The sequence below is a fragment of the Lampetra fluviatilis genome, chromosome 19 (assembly GCF_964198595.1).
Source record: "Lampetra fluviatilis chromosome 19, kcLamFluv1.1, whole genome shotgun sequence".
Lineage (NCBI taxonomy): Eukaryota > Metazoa > Chordata > Hyperoartia > Petromyzontiformes > Petromyzontidae > Lampetra > Lampetra fluviatilis.
The window spans coordinates 12,068,665-12,084,883 of NC_136293.1; the positions used below are offsets into that span (position 1 = coordinate 12,068,665).

Genomic DNA, 16,219 nt, shown 5'->3' on the forward strand with positions numbered 1-16,219 from the left:
GGTGCAGTGTTCTAATTGCAAGCACCAAATGACATTTGTTTTGCCCTTAATATTGTAAAGGAACCGCGTAGTGCTCAGTACTGTCGAGGGAACATCGCTACACATGAACTCAACTTATCAACCCACCTCGTGTTTTCATCCAAGCATACTGTATTGGAACGTGTCAAGAAACAGGCCGTGGCAAAGTTTGACATGCAAGGAGGGACATTTGTACACCAGCGAGGGCATTAGAGTGCACATTCGTGCGGAGGCATCTGTCCCACTTGTGAAAACCAAAGCACTTCTAGCATAAGTGCTCGTCGGAAAATAGGGACGGCTTGTCAGAAGAGCAAAACGGTAACAACGGGGCATTAAGTCACAAGCAGAGGCAGGAATACAAAGGACACTTATGTGCCCCAAGGATGATATATGTGGAGGGCGTTTGTCGAGATGAAGCGCTGCTAGGCTCAAGGGCAGGCAGCCATCCCTCATTAACGGTCTTCATTTCAAGCATTCCTGCACAGTAAATCTATTATCTGCTTGTCGAGAGTGTTGCGAGATGGTGAAATGGGTGTTACATTTCAACAGCCGTTAACCTCGCAGTTCGGGCGTTCTATTTTTTCGCAGTAAGTTTAATCACTTATGTAACACCACCGTTTGTTAGGCATACCTTCTTATACATCGCCTTCGTGTGTAGCTGCGATCACTTTACAGATGTCCTGCACGCGTTCCTCGGTAAAACATTTTATGTTGGCGTACGTTGACACTTCCATACGCGTGAATATTTTTTTTTCGGTTGCAGCTGCTGTAACATTCTTCCGCGTGTTTTTCTTGGATACACTGCCCTGTCGCCTTCTGGTCAAGAATGAAATCAAGAATAGAGAAGTCAGGAAGCGTGCCTGCCTTTCCTTGGCAAAGGTGTTTGTTTTCTGTATTGCCGCTGCCTTTGTCACCGCGAGGATGTTTAGTCGACAGAGGCTGCCCGCAGAAACCTGGGAACGAAAATCTTTGGAAGGAATCCGTGAGCTGCGGTGACTTTTCTCTCGGCAATGTTTACGTGTAACGCAATCTGAAAGATGCAGTCACGCGTTTTGTTGTACAACAACGTTTTGTTTGCGTAGCGAAGCCTCTGTGTCGTACTTGGCTGACAATTAGGCTGCGGAGTAACGAGCAAGACCTAAGATGGTTTAATAAAATAAGTGTACATGCCAACTTGTGCGCATTGTTACAAATTTGAAAATAAAGCCACATTTAAGCCATTTGTAATGTCCCTGTTGCTAGTGTGTTATAAGTAAACTGAGCGTTACATTGGGTGGAGCACGTTACAACAAACACATTCCTGCGGAAGGAGCTGGTAGGAACGTTGGGCTGCTCGGTCAATGGCCAGGGTCAACGGCAGCGTGGTGTATTCCGCAAATATGCCCGACTGTGAGGGCGGGCACAAGCCGGCGTGAGTAGGTTAAACGTTGAGTTTTATAAGGGCACCACGGGGTGACCAGCCCCTCCCCACCCAGCCCCACCCCTATAAGCCCCCACCCAGCCCCACCCTCCCCACCCAGCCCCTCCCCACCTAGCCCCTCCCCACCCAGCCCCTCCCCACCCCACCCAGCCCCACCCAGCCCCTCCCCACCCAGCCCCTCCCCTCCCTCCCCACTCAGCCCCTCCCTGCACGACGGACACAATAATCCCCTGTGGGCTGGTGTAACCAGGAGGTTCCTACCAGTATTGCCGCTGTTCACGCTGCTTGCGTTGATCCGCTTTGTATTAAGATTGAGATCTCGATGTGAGCGCACGCGTGTCACGTGACGCGTTAATTGCTTCGCGCGTCACGTGAGACGTTTAACAATCATTGGGCGCGTGCAGCGTGGAACGAGTTGATTTGTGTTTGAATGGAGAGTAAATCGGTAAACGCGGGGGAGGGGTATGAATAAAAGAACGTAGCGGGGTTGGGAATGGGTCGTGCGGACTGAAGTTTTCGAAACTCCTACTCTACAAATCAATGAGGAGCGGACGAAGCCAAGATCCACGACACCACAGGCGTGACCCCGACCCTCCAACCATTCAGGGGTCCTGCCCGCGTTGTAAATCTCATCAAGATCAAGAGCCTCGTTATTATTATCGGCATCAGCGACAGGCAAGCGTCCAGTCCGCGAAAGGGCAGAGCGAGCGGTGATGCGTCTAGGGGTGACGTCTCAGGTCAAGGGGCGCACATTGACCCACACCAAGAGCTGATAACGCCAGCAGACAAGAGAAACAGCCTAACAACTGAAACCACCACCACCACCACCGTCATCGTCATACGTGGCTATGGGAAAAGAGGCAGTTTGGGGTCTGAGCACAGGGGTCAAATAAACGCGTTGCCCTACCGCTTAATCCTATGACCGCGAGCGAACCCGGCGGCTACTGCGAGCCAAGCGAAACTTTCACTTGTGGAGTATTCACTATTCACTCTGCAGTCGTGGATATGATAATAATCCGGTAAGTGGCGCTGCTGGTGCTGTTGCTGCTGATGGTTGTATTGCTGGCGATGGTTTAAATTGTAGGTGACTGAAAAAACCAAGGCCATATGACCTTATCACAATGAATGGGCTCGGTTCCGTCAGATACAGGGAACTAAGTTTAACACGTAGGCTTTCGCGACCAATATCATCCATAATACAGGTTTTTTTGGGGGGTTATATCGCGTAAATTTGTGTCGTGGTGGGCTGGTGGCGGGTTTAACGATTTATATATATATTTACGCGATCTATATAAAAAAAACTTACAGGGAACTCGGCTAAGCAGGGCTTGAGTCTGAATAGCATTGGATGGGCGACCGCCATGCCGCTACTTACAGGTGCTATAGGCTGCTGCGGGGTTGCGTTGTGTGCAGTCGAGAGCAGGACATCACAATACATTGTACTGTGATGTACATGGTGGTCCAGATGTGTCGTGAGACCCCCCCCCCCTCATTTAATTATCTAAAGCTTCATGTTTAAAAGTAATGTTTATTTAAAACAGAAATGAATATTGAAAAGAGAAAAAAAAATTAAAGGGTCACAAGACTTGTGGACCACTCTGTAATCCCACATCCATGCGTTCCACTTTCACCCGCCCGCGGCGGCACGATGTAGGATTCTAATTAAACAACCCAGTGACCCGTACAGGCGCGGAGATGCCCTCCCTCATCCAGCAGTGGATTGCTAAACAAGGGCGCTGTCCACAACAACCCTGGCCGCGATTTAAAAAAGAAACACCGATGTCCTCAATGCCTTTGCCTGGGTTCTCATTTCTCTTGTGTCGAAGTCAACAGTCGGAGTGTATCATCTATCTCTACGCTAAAACGATCCGACTTGGCAATAACCTGCTTACGACCCTGCTATATATGCATCGCATTCGCCTTATAGACTTCAGACAGCGTGGCGTGACGGGGGCGCGGGGGGGGTGATGAAGATTTATGATCTGCTCACTCCTGGGCCTCTTTGCCTACGCAGGAGACCGCTCAGACCTGGCAAACGCGTCGGAAAATACACAGACTCGCAACACCTGTACGGACAACTCCCCCTTCAGTTCTTGTGGGGAGAAAGGGGGGAAAAACCCCGACCCCGTCGCTGTGAGACACGGCAGTCCTGCTGCCCCATATACCCAGTCCGTCTGTGCCCTCGGGAAATGTGCCACTCATAATTGTCGCCTCCTCCATTCCATCCCACACCACCCCCGCATGCTTCCCTTCCCTCCCTCCCCTGCCTCCCCTGCAAACATCTGAAACGCCACTGCACCCCAACCATTCTCAGCTGGCGATCGGCGCTCGCCTTGCCAGAGGACTTAAAATAAGCCACAGCCGCGGCTACGGTCTAAGCTGCTGCGTCGCTTCCAAAGGGCTTGAGCTCATTTCCTTGGCCTGAGGCCAGTATATTCTTTCTGGTACGTGCGCGTGTATGTGTGTGTGAGAGAGAGAGAGGGGCGGAGGTTGCTCTACACAAGTCGGTCTTATTAAACTGCGGGGCCAGCACGCAGCACCGAGCATAGACCCCCAGACTGCCTTCCCCGGCTGCGTGCCTGCGAGCGACACGCTCAGGAAGGGGCCCAGACTCGACACATCGAACCGCGCGCGCGCACAGGGGCCAGACGGACAGACGGCACCGACCGACCGACAAGCAGCCAGACGAGCAGGCGCGCTGCTCGCGGACAGCCATCTCGACACATCGACAGAGCCGCGTGTGCAGTGAGTGGAAGGGCACAGAGAGCGCGGCGAGAGAGTCTGCAGTCGAAACGCGATCATCGGCGTTGTGCTTCCGCACGCACGCACGCATCGTCTCGCTGCTCCCTCGAGCGGCCAGGGAGGGAGAGGCGGGTAGCGTTGCTCCGTTTTCGCTTTTGGTTTTAAATTAACGAGAAAGCGAAAGGGGACTCGATGCGAGACAGCCACTCGGCAAAGAACAACAACGACGCTCCGTGGGTTTGAAACAGCGAGGCGCGAAGCGCGCGCACAGGCGGGCGGAGTGGACGGGAGAGCGACAAACTTGCAGCAGCAGTAGCAGCAGTAAGCCTAGCGTCCCGCAATCACAGCTCAAACAACAACAGCAGCAACAACTAACGCAGCTATAACAGCAACAGCGACGACAGCAGAGAGGCGTAATTTAACGGCGATCCGCGACACTTCTGCAGGACTTTGTACAGCAGCAGCAGAAGCAGCAGCAGCAGTAGCGAACGGCAGGTGTCTCCTCCCTTCAACTCGCGCGCCGCTCCGGCTGTAACCAAGAGTGGGTCGCGCGTAAAGAGCGCAGGCACCACGTGCGGTAGCGGCTGCTGCAACAAGGACGGACTCTAAGGGGCTGTCAGAGCCCGTGGTGACGAGCCTAAGTCGCCTCCAGCGCTGCCCATCGACCGTGGCGGTGTCTGCCCGCTTTGGTTGTACCCTGGTTTAGTTTCGTTCACTGTCGGTGCTCGCTGCGAGCTATGCGGAGCGGAATGTCGTCGCTTCTTGGCGCGCCACTGTTCCTGCTGCTGCTGCTGCTCAGCCAGGGAGCGCGCCCCGGGAGTGCCGTGGGAGCTCAGTCGGAGATGCTGAAGGCGTCACGCAACGCGCCCAAGACAAGGAACGGTGAGTGGGAGCGGAGTGACCAAAGGGACACGGGGGGGGGGGGGTGGGGGGGACCACGGTGCTTCTCGCCTAGAACTACCAGGTGCGGTGTCAACAGCAGGAGCATCATGCGCACGGTTAGTACAGCATGTAGCAGCAGTACCATAGTAATTCTAGTACTATGCACCATCAATATTATCATCAGGAGCAGCGGAATCACCATCGTCACAAGGCAATATCATCGAGGGCAGTAGCAGCAGCGCCGGCATCAGACTCATTATGATGCAGTGCATCGTCGTCAGTGTCATCATCAGCGACGGTAGGATCACAATCACCATCGTTAGTACACGCAGAAGAAACATCAGCATCGGCAACATCATCATCACTAACACCAGCACTCTCATCGTACGATATATCGCCATCAGCATGGAGCAGACGCGTCTTCATTGGACAGCAACTCCATCTGCAACAGCAGCTGCAGCAGCAGAAGTATGATTAGCGGCAGCAGTAGGTTCATCATGAGAATCATCGGTATCAGCACTATCATCATCGCCAGCGGTCAGCACGATCATCAGCTCGCAGTATGATAACGCCGCAAACTCGTCGCCTTTTTACCTGCACGGCATTTCGGATATAGTACGACCACGTTTAGCCTGGCGAGTCAATATGCATCGGTGCCTTGCTCAGAAAGTCAACAAGACATGGCACATGCCACGGCCTTTGACCGCTGCTGTCTGTGCCGCGTTTCCGCGATTGCGTCAAGAGCCTCCGAACTCCACGTGCATTCTCTTACGACTCTGTTGTCATCGCCTTTGCTATGCCGCTTGCTGATCATCACCTCGCCCACACGAGTACCGATCGCTCTTCAAGGCGTGTAAGTCACCTTGTATCGCCTCTACGCTGCCCAACCGCAGAATGACGGCACGCGTATCACATCCTAGAGGATAAAGTTCGCCGAAAAACCGTCCAGACCGATGGGAGCACGCGCTGCTTTGCGAGCAGTTATTAAGCGGTGCGACGGGAGCGGTGTGGCCGGAACCACGTCCGGCCGCCTTTGTCTCCCCGGTGCTGATGTTTTACACATCGCACCATGCAGTGCGGGGAACCAGAGGACGCGTTCGGACAATCGCCACTGCTACACGCGCGCAGTTGAAGTCAGCAAAGCGTTTAAGTTGCCTGCAGCAGCCCGAGGGAAATGCCTAACATTTTGCGCAATTCCACCCTCTTACAATACCCCCTTATTAAACGGAAAACCTGTTGGTCAGACTACACACACGCACTCACATGCGTGTAGCATAGCCTACACAATGCCTGGGGAAGCCTTCAGCCAGTAACAGATGGACAAAGGGCAGTACATTATGACAATATATATATATTTTTCGAGCCACGACTAATAACTGAATCTGTCTGGGCCCCTCGCCTTTTGTCTTCATCAACCTGCACTGACCAGCACGGTGAAGTATGATAAAAAAAACACATCCAGCAGTGGATTGATAACGGGCTGTCAACTGCTATAATTATACGCAGTATGCAAGCTATGCTGCCGTTCTATGGGCGACAGTAGAGTCAGGCAGCCAATGTGGTAGATGCCTCGCTAGACTTGTGCATGAAGTAACGGCGAATTGCATTGCACAAGACCCGCATCACCCAACCTACTAATCTGCATCATCACGAACCCCCACCGCGTCACCATCTACGACCTCGCTGTCAAGACGTTTCCTGCTTGTAGGCCTCCCCAATCCATCTCGCGCCTGCACGTGAGCCCACTTCATCGCTCCATCTCCACAGTGGGCATCTTGCCTGGGCTGTTCTCTCCCCTGGCTGACATTCTAGCACTCGTCTCGTCACCCGGCCATCGTGTCTTCTTCTAGCCACCGTGTTCTGCCCAATCCCATTCACTGCTCTGAACAGATATCTCTTGCAATATAATTGACTAAGTTGTTCTTTTACACACCTTAGTATTAAGTGAAGAAAGCCAAGAGGCTCAAACGTTGAGATATCCCTTCTATCTGACTGCAGAAAAAAAAACTGTTACTATTAAAAATGTAAGCCGTCCCTCTAAGTAATTTGGCATTCGTAAACACTACACAAAGGTACGGATACGTACAACCTAACATATCCAGTATGTATACACCGGTGCCATATTGTCATTACCGGTGATGATGCTGAAACCGGATCCCAGTCTATTTGGGTAAGATCCCAAAAGAATCACTTTAATATAGAGTCTATGTATGTCCACGTAGATCATAACGGTCCTCAGTGTTACACACAATATCTCTTACTTCTCATTCAGCCATTCATTTGTTTATTGGTGCTTTCACTGTGTACGAGGAAACAGCTTCTGAATGCATTCGCGACCTCGTCAGACCTCGGTAGCTAAGCAGGTGTGAGCCTGGTTAGTACTTGGCAAGCAGATCACCAGGGCTTTCCAGCTGGCGTAGAACTCGAGCCGTGAGGAGGTGGCCATCAGATGGCAGTGCCGAGTGCCACCAGTCTATGGCGGCTCGTGGGCTTTGTTCTGGGCTCTTCAGTTTCCTCTCATCTAGAGCCAAACACGCACGAGTGGAATTGGCTAAACATCCCAATGCAGGACCCCACCTGAAAAGTCATATTGAGTTACATTGTTTTACGATGAAACAAATAATGTCTTTTGGTTGCAATGTCACGCACATACACACACACACCTAATTTGCTATCAGAGTATCTTTTCACATTTTCCAAGGAAATGCAGTGCAGAAACTATTTATAAGAAAATGTGACCTTGCGCAATCTATCTACATACACGCTGTGCAGCGCCGGGGAAACTATTTACGGTATATTATATATATACACACACACGGTGAAGATGGTCAATTCCAAGGTAATGTAATTTTACAGCAATACACAAAGGACCTGCCAGTCACCGAATGTAACATCGTAAGAATGTGCGATTGTACAGCCCGTAAATGTTTCTCTCCGTGAGTCGGCGATTCAGAAAATATTTCCGCACCGTGCGTGTCGCGCCGAGTCTCAACTACGGCTACAGGCTAACTCGCCACGTGCCTTTCACCGGTCTACCGATGACCCAGAATATATTGAGTGAGAAGAAGAATCTCCGATTCTAGGAACGAAATGCCATTGGGGGTCATTCTTGTCCACAAAGCCATCAGACAGCGCTGCGGATTGACTGACACGTACACCATCACCTGATGCCTGCAGGGTGCAGTGGGGCCTCCGAGTAGGGAGAGTGGTTACAGACTGGGTGGGGATTCCTCCCTCCCCAAGTGTCAGCTACCAAGGCTGGGACTGGTGGTGTGGGGGGGAGGGCGGGTGAGGAACCTTAGAGAATGAGTCTCCTGGAACCCTCAACTCAACTGTCTCATTTAACGTCAGCAGCGCTGTAAAAAAAAAATCTAAAAGTAAAACAAATGCAGCCTCCCATCAGTTCATTGTAACGAACACGACGACGGGAAATATGAGAATCACATTGCAAGGGAAGTGTTGTGGAGGGGGCTCGCTGGAATAACAACGTGCGACTCTGAAACGTGATGCAGCAACAGCAGCAGCACTTGCTGGCACACAATGCTTCTCGGAACGTGCTCATGTTGCGTGCGTGACCGTTTAACAATGCATTTTAACAACCTTAACCCTACACCCCCCCCCCTCCCAAAGAACATGTGTATATAGATACACCATGATGAAGGTCGTGGGTTGTAGTTACTGTATATATTTTTTTCACTTATTTTATCCAGCACAGCCACACCGAGTCGTGTGACCCATTTTCAGGAAAGGTCTTTATTTTTGAGATCTTTTCAGCAAATTTCACGAGTGTTCATACGAGTGGGAGGAAACGGGATCATCCCGAGACAATCCTCGCACGCGAGGAGGCAACATTCTATCGCCGTGCCGCCTTCTCGTTTCGAGCCAGGGTATGGTACCTCGACGCCCATGGGAAGGTAGTTTCACAAAGTTTGTAGCGATCCAACAATCGTCGCTGCCTCCGAAGTGCTCGGTTACAGACCACGTGTGTATAGACACAACTGCCCGGCTATTGGCCGATGTAGGTCACGTAAACTCGTCATGTGCAATCCATGTGAATCGAATGAACATAGCATAATGATTCTGTTACTATTCTCACTGCTTGGCATACAAGCAAGGCCTGCATCAGCGGTACAGCTAGCAAGTAGTGCAGTTGAACCGGGGCCCACAGGCCAGAGGTGTCCAGCCACTGGGTACCTGGAGAGAGCGGATATTATTTTCGTGCGTCAGGGCCCATGCCAGCCCCGGCTACACCAATGCCCCGTCCCCCAACTGAAAACAACCACCGCGTTTGTAATTTTCACACCATGTCACAATGACACACACAAGAGCCAAAGATACACAGTGAGAGAGAAAAAAGGCGTACAGATTCTGGCAGCAGCAGCACATTCTCATTCTTTTCTTTATTGCATTCCATAAACAACATTTTTATAGATGAACGTATGTGCCTGTTCTCACATAGGAATTTTAACAGCGTAGCTTAATGGTTAAGTTGAGTGCCTTCACGTTGGTCAAATACATGCGCTGAACACTTTTATCATCGTTCGCTCGCTATTTTGTTTTTGTTGACGCAAGTTCGCCTCCCAGCTATAAATTCTTGGTTGTGACTTAATAGCGCATAGGGTCTTCCGCCTCCCCCTCCCTCTTTTCCCGAGCAAGTTCATGCTGCGATTCCAAGCTCTGCCCCTTCACCCGTCACCCCTCCCCATCCCTTTCCATCTCTTCCTTCCGATATTAGGAATCCTCCGCAGCTATGCACTTTTAAATCGAGATTGAAAACTCATTTTTTTAGAGCTGCTTTTTTGTGTTGAGTTTGTTGTCCTTCCCCCACGCCTCTGATTAGCACGGTTGGCTACGTACGGTGCGAAATAAGTTCAACATGCATAAGTACATACAGACGCAGGCTACAGCAATATCAGCGATGTAACTTTCGAGTGTGCAGGCGGTGCAACTGCGCCAGGGCCCACAGGCCGGGGGGCCCTGGCGCCAGGTTATGAAGAAGGGGAGATCTTCTTGGTTCTTTCGGTAAAGTCACGTAGAAGGGAGATAATAAAATAATGAAAAAACATCATAAAATGATTTTTTTATTAATTACTTATTTTGCTATGTTTTATTTGTATTATTTAATTAAAAAAGTAATACAAATAATAAAGTAAATATTTTATTAAATAATTATCTTTTTATAGTTTATTTTTATTACTTTATTATCTCCCTTCTACGTGACTTTACCGAAAGAACCAAGAAGATGAATCCCTGCTGTCACGAAAGCTTTACATCGAAAAAAGAAGGGGAGAATTACACAAGGGGCTCCATTTCATTCCTTGCACCAGGGCCAATGGTTACCACACCGTGTCACTGAGCAATGTGTGTGTGTGTATTTATCGTAGACATTACTTATATCCGTTATCAATATACGTAGACAGATGCGACTGAGTTATTGTGTGGAAATTCTAGTAACGTTCCAGAAGGGTAATACTGATTAAATTTGGCTCAGATTCATAAACAAATATACGCTCATAATTAAATATATCCCAAAAGCCTGATTTACTCATTTGTACCTCCCCCAAAAATATGGCCCTCAAGTTGATTGGTTTCACTGATATAGGGCGAGATCAGCCTAAAGAAACACTGCACGTGGACGAAACGGATCACTGGTAAATCAAGTAATTCGCCTGCCTTATATAATTCGACATAAAGGCAAAGCACCGCAACCCGCGTGCTCTAACGGATGTATGGCTCGCCCGATGGCAAAGCCATTTAGCAAAGGGCACGCACACACACGCTGCTTTGTTGGGAAGAGGCCACAATGCGTGGCCAAAGAATGCAACTTGGACAGATGGATGCGCGCTGTACAGTGTGTATGTGTGTGTGTGCACAGAACCATGCCACCATGACCATTGGAGTAGCTATCGAGAGTGTGCAGGTCATGCAACTGGGCCAGGGCCCACAGGCTGGAGAGGCCTAAGGGTCCTCCATTGTATTCCTTGTACCAGGGCCCATGCCAACCACGCTGCACCACACTAGCACACCACATCTCAATTCTATTGCACGTGGATGTAATGCTGGTCACCGGTAAGGGTAGTTTTGCCTGATTTCCATTGGCTTCAGGGTCATAACGATTGCAACAAAAGTATCAGAGAAATCGAGTGATCATATTTCTGATGTCACATTTTGATTCGGCATCCTTCCAAACCTCCAATAGCAAAGCTCCGCAGGGCCAAGTTCAAAAATGAAAGAGTAAAACTTTTAGGAAATATGTTGGCTTTTGAATCTCTCGAGTCATAAGCAAAGGCTCAACTACATGAGGAATGTTTGGCTTTCTAAGCCCTTCCAGAACATCGTTAGAGTGTCTATCAATCACAACAACCACCACGCAAGAGCACGAAGACTGTCAGTGAGGCTTTGGGTTCAATTCCCAGCCAAGGTGGATTTAGCTTCTGAATAAAATGATATCATCATCATGAGCAGGGACATCAACGATAGCAGCAATCGTCAGATTTCCATCATCACCACCCGGGGCAGCATCAGAGACAGCCGAAGAATAATCCAGCATCATCAGTAGCAGTATCACCATGTCATTGTGGTTACTATTTGAGCACCAATTTGTGAAACGACACTGCCTGGCTTGCAGTCAGCAGTTGCTTGTTCCATGGATATACAGCATTGCCTCCCCGGCCAAAGGAATGTGGAATTTCTACCAGTGATTGAAGACCAGCAAGAGGTGATAATCACTGGACGTGAGTTTGAGCATAAGGTGACTCGCTAATCTTATAGACCCATGACATTAGCAAAGGCGTATCATTTATAATAGTGTTTTTTTCAGCCTGCGCCTTAACAATGCTGAGTTATAAGAATAGGTTATAAGAATGTTCCCTGCTGAGTTAGCATTGCCTAACCATTTCATTCAACCTTAATCCGTTCTGCAATGACAGTGCTGATCGTCTGAAGTTTATTTTCAACCGAAACCTTTGTCCCATTACACGGTGGCATTTCATTGGCACCATTAAGTAATTCTAAGTAATGCCCTCGCTATCAATATACTGCGCTGTTGTACAACAAAGTGTGCTCATGCCCACGTGAACTGCGAGGACAGAGGTTGTGGTCTATTGCCATTGGCTTAGCCCTTGCACACACACACATGCAGTATTCTCGTCTGCTTATACCCACCTACAGGTGAAGTTTTACTATACACAGGCATAGTCGTCGTAGCTCTACTGTAGGCACGGATGTAACCATTTAGACTGTTATGTCATCAGAATCGGCTAATAATGAGCACACCAGAACGGATACTAAGTTGAGGCTGAGTCGACCCACGCGAGGCTTATGCCAAATACACCAATATGCAGAGCCTGGGTCAGACTTGGTTGGCTGGGATCTTAACCAGACTGCACCACATAATGCACATCTATAAATACATATGTACACCATACAGAGACGTATTCAGTCTGTATTTGCTTAACAACATCCACGTTCACACAAAACACGTGTACTTACACGCACGGCATTTCTTTTGTGTTCTTAATTGGCAAGTGTTTCCACTTGCAGAAATGTATGCTGCACCGTGCACATGCTTGTGGTCGCATATAAATAGCCCAACGTTGTTATTGCCCAACGCTATGGGTTGTGGATGCTGCCGGTGCTGTGTGGTTCATTAAACCCCTGGCTGATGTGCGCGCGTGTTTCTGAGATATGGGGGGGGGGGTGGCAACCCTACTTACAGTGCTCTAAAATAAACAGAGACAAAAGGTCTGCACCTCCACATTAAGATTACATTTAGACGTAGCCTATCAGCCTCATGGACCAGTGTTTTCCAGCAGCAGCAAAAACCCTCATCAGCAGTGCTGCTAATTGCACAAAAACTGCTCGGTTGCCTGATGTTATAAGGAAAAAGCCCTCCACGAACACCGGATGGAGCAATCAAAACAAAACTTTGTCTTTCAGTTATTTTTTTTACAGTTGAGAGATTGTAGCTAAATAATCCGTGGATGTTTTAGCATTTGGGTGTCAAAGTCAAAGTGCTTCCCCATACAAATGCACTTATTTCCCAGTCATAGCCCTAAGCCACCGGTGGAAATGCCACATTTCTTTGCTGTGGCCGAGGCTTTGCATAAGATAAGTGCCCGTCAAGTGACAGGTGGTAATGGTGCATCATGAAGTCAAGAGGGGGGGGGGGGGGGTTTGCTTGGACATTCATTTCATTGCTTGAGAGGGGGGGGTGGGATTTATACATCTAGAAAATACACTTTAATTCCACTGTTTAATGTAAATAAGTTACATTTTATTTAACAAAACTTGACTTGTCTAAAATAAAAACTTACACTGACAAAGCAAAACTCTTGTTTCGCTCCTCTGCAGAACGTGATTAATAGGCAATCCACACCAATGCTTATGGACCATATTCATTTGACACCGGCTGCCGTCTCAAAGACACGGTTCCATGGAAACCCGGATTTCTAATTGGCTTCACGAATTAAAGGGGCACTCTAGCACGAGGAGGACGTTGCTTTATAAAAGCCGAGAGCTACGGACGCGGGCATAGCGGAGTGTCAAATTTAGAAGGACACAATATGCGGTGCCACATTACAGGCGGTGGGTTGCAGTAAGAGATGGGGGGTGTGGGGGTGGCAGCCGCTGGTGGCAGATGCTCTGGCACAGGAGCTGTCAAAACTTTGACCCCCCCCCCCGCAGGGCAAAACGACGAAGCCTCTAATGATTGTGTAATGGACACCCGAGAGCCATGGTGGCAGCCGCCCTCCTTATTTTATCTGCGGGCGCCCTGTCCACACGTGGCCAGGCAGCGTGTGTTTTCGACGCCTCGGTGTTGCACGCGAGCGGCAGGAGGAGAAGGCTCAACACTGCTTATATTTAGTATCTGATTGCAAGCGAGTGTCTGTCCAGGCGCTAATTCTAACCGTCTTCCCGATGGGCTACAGCCACAAAACATTCAGTTCAGATTTGTTTTGGAGGGTGCGCCTGAGTCCAAAAGATGCCACCGTTTCTGAATTGAACTCATGCAGGGGGTCACCGAAAAAGTTAAATTCTACATTTCAAAAAAGCATCACGTTACTTTTGAGTTTAGCCGATAGAAATATGACTGCGCTTGTCCCGACATCGCTATCGGAAGACGATCTGGGATAAAGGCCCTTGTAGCCACTAAGTCAGTTTATTTTATTTACATTTTCAGTGATTCGACAATTACTTTACCTCCTCAGGAAATATACACACGAGTTGGTGAACAATCATGAACGAATACAGTGGTTAGAATGTCGTTTGAAAGGAGGAGTTCATTTACGGACCTTAATTCATAGCGTCCCATTGAAGAATCTCCTTTTGAGAGAGATCGCACAAATCCATTCTCGGCATGCTGCCAGAGTGTAATGATTGGCACACCGCACTCACAATCCAGAGGTCACCAGTTTGGTCCGTCAACGCAGCAAACATCGGGCAAGTTTGTCAAATCTCCCAGCCTTCGTCCAGCCAGCGGTACAACTGGGAACACCGCGGTTACTCTGTCGGCAGGTTGCGTATCGTGGGGTGAAGTGTGGGGACTCCCTACCTCTTGCAAAATGTCTGGCCAGTAGTATAGAAGAGTAGGCCAAACACACCCTCGAGTGAAGGCCCTTCTGCCAGCAGCGGTGTGAGTAAAGCAATTGCAAAGATGCACCTCTACATCCAATCTTGATTCTGCAGAGTTGCTACAACAATAAAAACAACGGCACTTTTGTTGACAATGTTCCCTGCAGTCTTTCAAGTGCTCTGCGTATGTGCTGCAACGTCGCTAAAGGAAAAGCTACAAAACAATATTTATTGCATGATTATGCACTAAAATAATAACAAGAATGATAAACAGGGAAAGGTTTATTTCATTGTCAAACAAAATAACATTCACATCCATCAACCAATGGGCCTGCTTCTACCTAAATGTTAAATTTATATTTACCGCGAGGTTTGCCTGCCTTATTTACGTATCATAAATTACCTCGTAATAACTATAGTGATAACTATAACTAATCGTATTCACTTCTTAAGTCTGCAAGCATTGGTATAGGGACAAGTGCAGTTTCCGTAATCATTAAGCAATGTCTGTGGAAATTCACCACAACACAGGGAATTCAAGACGCGATGACTTCACCACTCTGGAGTAAGCCATTGCATGCCAGCATCATAGTTCAGTGGGACTCTTTCAAATTCCTTGCCACTACATAGCGAGAAGAATTGTTTTTACATAGCAATCACAATCCTGCGAATGAGTCGGTGATTTTAATGGACTTTCACCTGGGAAAGTGATACAAATACAATTAATATTCGTTTTTTGTATGGCATCAAAATGCAGCCGCACCTAAAGACGCAACCGCATCTCGGGGGCATATCAATCAGGCGAATAAAGTCAGCAATGTGGGAACAGTACTTGACTATTCAAGCATTAAAGTATCATTTTGTATTACACGGTTGGAATGACTGCGGGCAGTGTCAATGTCAAGTTCTTGTGGTTGGAAATTTCACTGAGCACGAGTTTCCAAAATGTGTCTCGACTCGTGGTCAACTGCAATGGAATTATTTTTTGTGTGTTCAGTTCTGGGCGTTGTAAGGCAGCACGACAGACGGGGGGGAGGAGGCGGCGGGGAGCCCCCGGGGGGGGGGGGTGAGCGGGGAAGTTAGGGGGTGGGGTGGTAAAGGGGGCTCACAGAAATAACAAAACGCGATGGTTTTTTTAGTTTAAAGTTAGAAATAAAATGTGATTTTTAACTGCGCATAGCCTAACGGTGTAACACCCCCAATTCACTATTCAGCCTCGCGTACAAGGAACGGGCCCACACGATTGGGAAAGCAGGCTCTTCTTTTTGTTTGTTTAAAACTTCACTTCTCTATACTCTTATTTTTTATTTGTTCTTGAGGAAATGCGACAAAAAGCTTAAAAGTGCACCCAGAATCAGAGACATAATGAACACTGTACTTGAATTTACGCCGCGAGACGGGGAGCGGAAAACACGTGGCAACGCGAATCGGAGAGTGCACACGCACAGCGCGTATCGGACTCGATGGGCAGCGAGCGGGCTTTTGGCACGACAATTCGATGCAGGGGGGGGGGCTACGGCCAATGGGCGAAACTGGCGACGGATTGGCAGGGAAATGCGACCCGACTACCATCAAGACAACCAC

General features: G+C 48.8%; 1 protein-coding gene across 1 annotated transcript in view; it reads left to right on the forward strand.

Moving 5' to 3' along the window:
- The first annotated feature begins 3,773 nt into the window (after window positions 1–3,773).
- Window positions 3,774–16,219, forward strand: part of PDGFC (platelet derived growth factor C) — a 34,262-nt gene continuing 21,816 nt past the window's right edge. The window contains exon 1 of the mRNA XM_078865090.1: window positions 3,774–5,062. Within this exon, the coding sequence (XP_078721216.1) occupies window positions 4,918–5,062 (145 nt within the window). The 5' untranslated portion in view covers window positions 3,774–4,917. The remainder of the gene's footprint in view (window positions 5,063–16,219) is intronic.